Source organism: Hibiscus syriacus, unplaced genomic scaffold (genome assembly GCF_006381635.1).
Source record: "Hibiscus syriacus cultivar Baekdansim isolate YM2019G1 unplaced genomic scaffold, ASM638163v2 tig00110885_pilon, whole genome shotgun sequence".
Classification (NCBI taxonomy): domain Eukaryota; kingdom Viridiplantae; phylum Streptophyta; class Magnoliopsida; order Malvales; family Malvaceae; genus Hibiscus; species Hibiscus syriacus.
In genome coordinates this window covers 463,537-474,612 of record NW_024062897.1, presented here as the reverse complement: position 1 = coordinate 474,612, position 11,076 = coordinate 463,537, and the positions used below count along the sequence as shown (strand labels likewise).

The 11,076-nt window shown below is 32.9% G+C and overlaps 1 protein-coding gene and 1 pseudogene across 1 annotated transcript; both read left to right on the top strand.

Annotated features, from left to right (window-relative positions):
* The first annotated feature begins 2,960 nt into the window (after positions 1 to 2,960).
* Positions 2,961 to 4,714, top strand: LOC120144214 (heterogeneous nuclear ribonucleoprotein F-like). The gene is made up of 2 exons (XM_039158334.1): positions 2,961 to 3,149; positions 3,692 to 4,714. Exons 1-2 carry the CDS (start codon positions 3,136 to 3,138, stop codon positions 4,455 to 4,457), a joined length of 780 nt encoding a protein of 259 aa, XP_039014265.1. The 5' UTR covers positions 2,961 to 3,135; the 3' UTR covers positions 4,458 to 4,714.
* Positions 4,715 to 6,214: 1,500 nt separating this feature from the next.
* On the top strand, positions 6,215 to 6,740 carry LOC120144215 (annotated as a pseudogene).
* Positions 6,741 to 11,076: the final 4,336 nt, after the last annotated feature.

Genomic DNA, 11,076 nt, shown 5'->3' with positions numbered 1-11,076 from the left:
ATTGTGATCTTAGCAGCTTAATATATATATATATATATATATATATATATATATATATATATAATATGGCTATGTTTTCAAAACCTTGTTCAAATCGATTTTTAGTCTTTTTGATTTAAAAAAAGGGGAGAAATGTTAAGTGTTAAAATGTTTTTAAAAGGGAAAAGTGTTATAGTAAGGGGAGTAATTTTTCTAAATTGAAATTGATTTCAAATTTTTAGAAAATCTTAAATAACACAAATGTTTTGTTATATCAAAAAGGGGGAGATTGTTGAAAACATTTTGTGTTTCGATATAACAAATTAAATTTAAATGAATTTTAAGATTTTACAAATGATTTTCTAAGTATATTCGATTTAATTAATTGAATATCAAATTATTACTCCAAGTCTTTTAAGATCAACTTCAAACCTTACTAAATGTGTAAAATTGTATTTTATACTTAATATATTTTTGAAACAAATTTCACAAAGTATTTAAAGTATTTTGAACCAAAATCAAGCCTAAAATCAATTTTTCAGAGTGATGCACCGATGCACCAATCCATGCATCAATGCACCATAAATTAAATTGAACATCGAATGCATTTCATGCATCGATGCACATACCATGCACCGATGCACTGAGGATTTTATGAAAACATCGAATGCATTTGATGCATCGATACACCAGCAATGCATCGATGCACTATGGCTATTTTGAAACATCGAATGCACTTGATGCATCGATGCACTCTTAGTGCACCGATGCACTAAGGGTCCAACGGTCAAAATATTTGAATTTTACACTGATGCAGCGATGCACCATGGGTATGCACCGATGCACTGACGCTCCCAACTGTTTTAATTAATTGTTTTCACACTTAAACGGCTATATTGACTCCATTAAGCATCCTCAACATTCAAAATCATTTGAAGCTGTATTTAAACAAGCTTAGAAGGCATTGATCAATAACAAGAAACATCAAGCAACTAGAATCAAGAGAGAATCAAAGAGAAAGCATCAAACCTCAAGTTTGAGCATTTCAAGCCTATTTTTCATTCAATATTCATTTTGCTTTCAAGAACACTTTTTGTGCTCAATTGTATTCATTCTTGAGTGTTCTTTTCTTTGTTCTAGAATTATGCAAACAATCTACCTTGTGAGGATTTCCTTGTAAGTTTGTAAATTTGTATTGTTTTCTTTGGGAGAGAGTGTTCTCAAGAATTTGGGGTATAATTCTTGAGGGTTTGTAAGGTTACTCTTTGTCCTCAAAAGAAAGACAAATTAGTGAATTTGTGGAAAATCCTTAGTGTGGATAGCTAAGGTAGTGGACGTAGACTTTGGTTGAGAAAGTCGAACCACTCTAAATCGATATGCAATTTCTTTCAATTTTCTACAAAAGCTTCCACCAAAATTTTTATTGCCAATTCACCCCCCTCTTGGCCAATTCCGTCAATCTATTAACTCAACAAGATTTGGATTAGGAAAAGGTTGTGGGTTTTGAGATTGTGTTTGGTATTGGAAATGTGGTGTAACAAAATTTTCTTGGTGATGAAATTGTGGTGGAACCATTAAATTTTGAGGTTGATAACAACGCTGTACATTGTGAGCACTATAAACTGGGGTTGAAGAACTGAGTTGATTACTACTCGCTACTGACCTAACTTCACTACTTCTAGGTTCAACAACATACAATGTAACATCATCTTGCGAAACACTAATGTAAGCAATGAATCGTTCAACATCTTCATTGTCGGTTAACAAATAAACTTTACCTTTTTCTGATAAGATACCTAAATCCACTTAGAGGCTCTAAATTCAATTTCTTTGCAACACGTAACATTAGAGTTTCATAAGTTAACTTTTTTAATGACAGTTTTAGTTGAAGATTCATGGGTAAAGACACATATTGTAAAACACCATGAACATTCTCCCATGACCCTCCAAAACACAAATCTATCCAAACATGATCAACATTAGATAATTTCATTCTACAAATTGTAAATTAATTTACTAAAAAACGAGCTATAAACTAGATATCAGCACTAACTTAGAGAAAAACATACCTTTATTAAGTTGATAGTTGATAATTTGGGAGAGAAATCATTGAAAAATTGTATAGAAATAAAATTATGTAAAAAAAATTAGAGATGGGGAAGGATGTCGTTGGATATAGGAACGGATGTCGCCGGAGAGAGTGATAGATGGAGATGAAATGAGTTGCGATTTAGGGATTTAGGTTGTGAGTTGCTGCTGTTGCGTAGTTATATACCCAAAATATTTGTGTTGCGAAACTAAAACCTGTTGCGAATTCGAAAATCGAGTTGTGAATTCGAAAATCGAGTTGCGAATTTGAAATTCAGTTGCGAATTTGAAATTCAGTTGCGAATTTGAAATTCAGTTGTGAATTTGAAATTAAGTGTTGCGAATTTGACTTCTGTGTTGCGAATTTGGAAACTGGGTTGCGAAATAGGAGTTCGCGTTGCGAATTTATTGGTCATTTTTGCAAATCCAAAAAAAGTTGGTTAAAATCGTATATTATAAGGCATTTTCGGTCACTGAGGTTATTTTCTCATAATTAAATAATTGATCTGGTTTTGCATAATGTTGATTGTAACATCATGGTTTAAAAATGGAAAATATTTTTTAAAATAATAATAGTAATTAATTTTATTAAATAAATATGTGAAAATATGATGAAAATTTGTAATCTCAAAAAGTAAAATTTATAAGGTAGTATATGTTTAAAATCTTTTTTTTAGGCATTGATAATATATATAACCTATAGATGTAATTACTTGAACTCAAAATATTTAAAAAAATATTTTTTAATCACTAATATCACTTAATAAATTTAATTAATTTAATAATTTAAAACATAAAATAATTAAATAATTATCATGTAAAAAGACGACCACACATTCAATCCTGAAATTAAAATGTATCGTTAACGAAGCCGATGTGAGGAGGCCAACTTCAGTTTAGTCCAAACCATAATAAATCCAGAAGGATTGTCTCCTTTCCCTTCCCTACAGACACAGACAAATATCCCATAAAAGGGGAAACTTCAAGTCCAGGTCTTCCTTTTCTGGAATCGCCTCATCTTCCTTCCCCCTTTTCAGTTTTCCTTAATAAAAAAAGGAAAAATCCAACATGTTCTACAGAGGGTAAAATTCACTTCCCCTTTTTTTTCTGCTTCTTGTTTTTTTTCATGTCTGATTTTATTTTCTGGGTTTTGTTCCTTAAGTCTGTGCTCGAAGAATTTTTTTAGTCGAGATTGATGGATTTTACTGTTTTGCGTTTTGTTTATTTATTTTCATTTGGGATTGTTATTTAGGGCTTATAGCTGAATTTTGGTCGTGATGAAAGAATGAAAAGCAATAAGTGAAAGAGAGAGAGAGAGAGAGAGATGGGTTTCGAGCTTAAATGGTTTAAGATGATAGTTATCTAATTGATTCCTTTATTTTCCCTATTTGAATCTTAAATTATAATCAAATTGATGGATCGTTTTATACATGGTTAGCTATGAATTTATATAAAATTAATGTCATATAATTGATTTTTCATTTTTCTGTGAAGCACTGAAAACACAAGTGTCCCTTCATTATTGCATTGTTATTATATCGAATTTTAGGTTTCAGTGCTGACAATATGTGTTGAAGTATTGACTGGTCTTCTCTGTTGCCTTGATGATCTTTGGAAACTGAAGTAAATTTACTGATGGTGCTGATGGGCGTGAAATGGGTGCAAAACGTCAGCGGATGATCGATCAAGGCCCTTTATTCTATGGTCATTCGCCGGGTTCAAGCTTTATGTACACTGCCCCTCCACCTCACTCGTATGTTAGCCAACCTTCACCGTTCCCTGTTGTTCGACTTCGTGGTCTTCCCTTTGATTGCACAGAGGCTGATATGGTTGAGTTCTTCCATGGTCTGGACATAGTTGATGTCCTGTTTGTCCATAGAAACGGCAAGTTCACGGGTGAGGGTTTTTGCGTTTTGGGTTATCCTCTTCAGGTTGATTTCGCCCTCCAGAAGAATAGGCAAAACATGGGCAGGAGATATGTAGAGGTTTTCAGAAGCAAGAGACAGGAATATTATAGGGCAATAGCTAATGAAGTGGCTGATGCTCGCGTCAGTTCGCCTCGCAGAAATGCCCCGAGGGCCAAATCTAGTGATGAAGCGAAGGAACCTGCTGAACATACAGGGATATTGAGATTGAGGGGATTGCCATTTTCTGCTGGAAAAGATGATATAATAGAGTTCTTTAAAGATTTCGTGTTGTCTGAGGATGCTATTCATATAGTGTTGAATTCAGAGGGGAGGCCAAGTGGGGAAGCATTCGTGGAGTTTGCAAATGCAGAAGATTCTAAAGCTGCAATGGCCAAGGATAGGATGACGCTTGGGAGCCGTTATATTGAGTTGTTCCCTTCGTTTCCTGAAGAGATGGATGATGCAATTTCGAGAGGACGGTGATTTTTCTGACAATGCTCTTATTTGCTATTCTAAACCTGTTATGATTTCTTACCATGTTTCTCTTTCCAGCTGCAATCTTCTGTTAGGCTTTTATCTGATATGTCTAGTCTTTGATCGTGGATTGACGAAACTCATCGGCTACAAGTCGAATTTCGTCTGGACAGCTTAGGCCAATTAGATCATAGTTTTGCTCTATGGTAGCTGTAGAATTATTTACATTTTGTTAGTCAAAACTTGTGAGATGTACTCTTGTTGGGATTCTTTTGATACTTATTGGGTAAAAATAATGTATGAACAAGTTCTCGTTCGAATCTCATCGTTGGAAGCTTTTGCATTTTGTTCTAAATAGTTATTTTGATCTTTATTTAATGTTTTTGACCGACTAGATATGTCCATGTGAATGAATTGAAATGATGATGTGACATGTTCACGTGTGAGTAAGTGATGACTGATACAATATCGTGTCGAGAAAAATTTGGTAATACCTCCTCCCTAGGTTTTGGCAATAGCAATCCAATAATTTATGGAAATTCAATTGATCCTGGCAAAACGAAACGGTGAGAGCTAAAATGGTTTAAAAAAGAAAATGATTTGAAGTAACTATTTAAATAAATATTAAAAAATGAATTTTGACATTATAATATATTTTTTTCAAATTTTGCCGGTCCAATATAATTGAAATGTTGAGTAGGATGGATCAAGTGAAGTGATGAGTCCGGTTCAGTTTATACAATCATGAGATGGAAAGAGTACATTGGATGTCATTGAGAAAGTCAAGGGTGAAGGGTGTAGTACGTTAACACCATCATTATTGGACTCTAACTGCTTCCTTTGCATTCTCACGGGGGAACCATTGTGAAAGAAAAAACATGTTTTCCCCAGGCTTTTCAAAGCCCCAAGATTTGTGCTCAATTACAGTCTGAATTTCATTTAAAAAAAAATTACAGTCCAATTAGGTTTATCTTTCATCTATTTTTCTTTTAATTCTTTGCCGACGACACGTTAACATAAAGATTAAAATATAGTAATATTGATAATTTAGAGATATATATGTATATAATATTATTAAATTTAAGAATCATTTTAAAATGAGAGTCATGATTTAAAAATTAATATAAATTATTTTAAATATAAAAGTTAATTTAAAACGAAGATCATAATTTAAACACACGGTGTACAAATATCTCTTCTTTCTCCTTCCCTTTCCTCAGTACCTAATGCTTAGGGCAGCGGGCACCCCTGCCCAAAATTTTCCCACTCAAATATTAACGCTTAACACTTGTTTGTGAAAAAATCTGTCTCCCCTCACTTGAGTTCCATGTTCCATAACTCGACCTTCTTTCGGTTAATTTGATTTCCATTTATGTTTTACAACAAAATCTACGTTCATCCCTACTTTCCTTCAAGTTTTTTTATTGGACTGTAACAATTTTTCTCCTTTATGTATTTCTTAAGTACTTAATTTGATTTTGCTGCTGATCTGATACTTGGTTTTTCTCTCTGTATATCATCATCTTCAACCTATCCATTTCTGGTGTGTGCTTTTAGTATATTTACTTAGCTTTTTCTCCTTACTACTTTTCAGTCAAATTTAGTAGCATAGATTTGAAGTGTTCACTAGGTTTAACAGTTTCTTCTCTTGGATCTCTTCATTCACCCTGCAAATTTACTTGTTAAAGTGCTTCAAATTGTTCTCTCTTTCTGCCAGTTTTAGTTCTTCAAGTTTCTTTTTTTTTCCTCTTTATAATTCTCTTCCAATGGCACCCACCAGCAGAAGAGGCAAAGCAACAAGAAAAGCGACCAAGCGACTAAGAACTCGTCACAAAAGGAAAGTTGCACCAGTGTTGGAGGATTTGCCTTCCAACTCTTCCACCATAAGTTCAGATAATCTTTCCAAGATCAAGGGATTCGATATCGAAGGAGTTGATGATACCTCCACTAGTACTACTAGTCCATGCTCTACCCCTAAAGCCGGCGGTTTCGGATACCGGAGATCGATACATGCCCTCCGGCACCGAAGAAACAAAGGGTTGTCTCCAATTGCTCATTGCAAAGAACACCTATTGCTTTCTTTGCTCCTCCGGATTTAGAGCTCTTCTTCTTCTTTGCACATAGGGATATCTCAGTTGATCAATAGTTTAATGATTAGGTGTTTCTTCTATTTGATTGTCTTTGAAGTTTGATTTCATTGAGTACAGTTTTAAGAACTTCTTTTATGAGTGGTTCATGAATATGAGGGAGAAGAAGCAGAAGTTGGTAGCTATTTTGCTTACCTTTGAGGGCAAATTTATTGGGTTTTCAAATTTGTAGGGTATGCTAATCACTAAATTTGTAGGGTATTGCCGACTTTCGGAAGAGTTCAATATTGTAACATGTGGGTGTAATTTGAAGGGTGATTTTGGTTTGTTTAATCAACTTTAGAAAGTGAAAGAATTCATTCTTCTTCCTCCATTGTGCAAATCCTTAATTATCTCTTGCTTTGATAAACCTATAATCTTATTATATGCTTGATGACTCGTGCGGCATCTTATAGTGCAGTTCAAGGCAATAAGTTTTTAGTGAATATCACTTTGATTTGTGATAAAAATATTCTTTGTTTTTTTATAATCACCAATATATCTATTATTATTAATTCGAATTGAATACAATAGAGGTCTAATATGAAGATGATCTTTCTAAACCAACTTATTCTATTTGTAAACATTAAAACTCGAATCACTGACCTTATTTAAGATATTTAATATGTTATCTCCTTATGTCAATTGATTGTTGATTGCTTTTTTTCTATGTTTTTTTTGTTGGACACCTCAAACACACAATTACATGGAAACTCTTGTATAGATTAGAGAGTTGATTAATGGCTAAATTGGTGAAATTTGAGGGTCCCCACCCCCTAGAAAAACCCTTTGACTGTGATCTAAATTAATTAAAAAAAAGAGTTTCACAAAGGGTGTTTCCCCACATATTCTACTTTAGGAGCGATGAGACTTGAAATCTTTTGAAGTTTTACCCATTTTTTATTTGCTATAAACTGACCAGAATTCCATTGGGATGTTATGACAAAAGGAAAGGAAGCCATTCAAGTATAAGGTTTGAAGGTGGAGGGGGGAATTAAGTAATTAACCCATTTTTGGCAAGTAGTTGGGGAGTGAGAAAAAGAAAGCAAAACATTATTCAGATAAAGATGATGGTGTCAGATTGTGAGTGTCTGCCTGTCTGAGCTCACCCCAACATGGCTAAGAGAATCCAATGAACAGGCTCGTGCGGGTTTTTATCATTTCTTACAGTCCAGACAGAATCTCCAGACCAGATAGTTTTCATTTCTCGTATGTTTTATATTATTTGGAATTCAAAATCATAATAAAGTTATATTATTGGATTATCAATTTTATAATCATAACAAAGGCCATAAACAATTCCATTCTCTTTAAGCCATGACATGTGCAAGTGCAACTCAAACCCCGAGTTGAGTTTCCTTTTTTTCTCTCTTTATAATAATGAAGTATGTTCATTGATACAAGGTAAGACGTGACCCTAGGCAGTCATTGTCTATCGTCCTCAATTTATCATCTTTGTAATATCATTGGATATGATTTTATTTCTAAATCAAAAAGTGTGAATCATATAATGCATCGTAACTCAAATTTTATCATGGACATATTCAAAAATTAATTTTTAGTCTATTCCTATTCATTTGTTGGGTTTGAGGGAAAAATATAATTGATTTTAGGGTAAAGTACATAAATGATCGACTATAAGAATTTGTTTTGTTGAGTTCCCTAACTATTAAAAATTAAAAAATAGTTATCCGACTATTCATTGTGTTCCAAACTAGTCATTTTTCGTTAAAAATTTAACGACAACCTGCTAACTAAGATATGATTAAATATGATCTCATGATCTCAAACGACTATCATATCTCAGTTAGCATGTTAATATCGAGCTCAAACGGAAGATGACGAGTTTGGAACATAATGAATAGTAGTGTGACCATCTTGTAACTTTTAATAGTCAAGAGACTCAACAAAGCAACTCTCTGAGGATCATTTTGTAACTTTTAATAGTTAGGGGACTCAACAAAGTAATATTCAATAGTCGGGGACCATTTGTGTACTTTATCATTGACTTTAATTAAATTTATTTAGCATACTATAACACTCTTTAGTGCAAGGGACATTAATCCTCAACTTACTATATACGCTGGTTACAGACGCTACTCCATACAATATTTTCCTAACTATTATCTCTCTTATACAATCTCCATTGGTTACACTGATACAAGAATGATCTTTCCTCACAAAACTCACACCAATACTGTATATATGTAAATGGATTTGTGATTTGAAGTTCTCTCTTGTACAGCAAACTAGTCGACAACTATAAGGCTTTTATAGGACAAGACATATCATTGTCTTTGAGTAGCTCTCGAGGGATATGGAGTCATCAGAGTATTAGTGGAAATAATCTCAAAGTTGGTTTAGAAGGTTCAAAGGCTTCATCTCAAAATGTGTCTCCTAGTTGAAATAGGAAGACTTCCACGACGTAATAAATTTTTGGTTAAAGTACACAAATGGTCTTCCGACTATAGAAGGGTTACTTTGTTGAGTCATCAACTATTAAAAGTTACAAATGGTCCACTGACTATACGACGTTGCTTTTATGAGTCCCTGGACTATTAAAGTTACAAAATAGTAATTCGACTATACATATGTTCCAAACTCGTCCTTTTTTGGTAAAACAATTGACGGTCGTATGAGATGGACATTAACATGTTAACTAAAATATGATAAGTTGTTTGAGATTTTAGGATCGGATTTTAGCATATCTCAATCATCAGGTTAACGTCTAATTTAGACCGTCGTCAATTTTTAACGAAAAATGACGAGTTTGGAATATATGAATAGTCGAGTAATCATTTTGTAACTTTTAATAGTCGAGTGGCTCAACAAAGCAATACCCTATAGTCGGGAAACCATTTGTGTACTTTTTACCCTAGTTTTTAGGTTGCCTCCGAGAGCTTGAAGTATCTTCAACATACTTCAGTTTTCATCTTCATTAAGTGTAGTCCAAATAGGAATAATCATCTGAAAAAATTACAGTCTAATTGAACAAGATCTGCTAACAAATTATTAGGGTTCAAACATATTTCAGTTTTCATCTTCTTTTTTTTCTTCTTTTCTCCTACAATCATATTACATTTAGTACTAATTATTAGTGTGTTGGGTGCAACTTGCAAGAGCATCGAAGTCACAGCCAAATTAAAGCTTTATGTACAAAATGAGATATTTCACCATAGACCTAGATATGATTTTTAAAAAAAAAATTAAATTAATATATATTTTAAATTAATTAAGGGAATTGTATTCGAGTCCTATCATAATGCATCTTCTTGTCTCAATGTACTGCTAAAGGATCAACAACTTGTAAATGATGTGTTTCTTTTCAGTTGATGAATGGTGCTGCCTTTGTTAAACGAGTTGGTTGCACCAATTCCATTTCAGTTTTTATTTTGGTTCTGGAAATTTGATAAAACGAAGAGAGAAACTATACAGAAAACACGCATGCAGGATATAGGTTCTAACAAAACCTCACTTTTGCACCAAATTGAATTGATCCGAGCACTGCACTGCACCGCATGCTGCATGCAGATATATAATATATATGTATGCATAAACACTGTGATAATGCGGGGTACTTCATCGTCTGTTCTTTAGTTAAGTCTCCAATGTCCACAGCTGAGAGCAAGAAGAAAACCGTCTTCTTTTCTTTAACCTGTACTATTCCATGCAATGTAAAGCATACAAAGAGAATGTTCAATGAATATGCAATATAAAGGTTGAATAAGTAAAAAAGAAACAAACGAAGTAGAATTAGCCATGAATTCTCCTTCAACATGTCTTGTAGATTTTTATTCATAAGATGCAAATGAAATTGTGATATGATCTTTGTGTGTCAATGACAAATGCATCTCATCTAACCCTAATATTACATCATCCAAATTCATTTGCACAAGAATTATATGCATCTTTACCTACTACAATGAGACTGATAAAATTGAGGAATATGCTGAAGCCCAAATGCTAAAAAATAGAATAAGGGACAAAATGATCTATATATCATTTTAATAAACGTTATGCCATTAAAATATCATCATCCTTCAATCAAAATATTTAATTTAATTTTTATAGAAAATTTGACCTACCCTACCTTAAACCCTAATTTTAATAAAACTAAATCAAATTAAAACCATTAATTTTAAACTTTCTCCTCCTAAGTAAGCTTTAGAATTTAGCACTTGATTAGAGTTAGAGAAGAGAATGTTTTTTTCCTTCTTCTAGAAATGAAATTATTAAAGTAAAAGATACCTTTTCAAATTATTAAAAAAAAAGCAAGATACATATAAAGAATTTATTTCATTCTAGAAATTTAAAATTTCAACTGATATTTCAAATATGCATATTTCACAATGATAAAACAATGGTACCCCAACTTATACACAAGCACACAAAAGTCCAACCGAAGATTCCTACCTTTGACCTAGACAATGTTCTTTGGTTTGGATTAATCTAAATTATGCATTATAAAAGTCTTAATTATGCTCTAATCCTTCATTAATTAT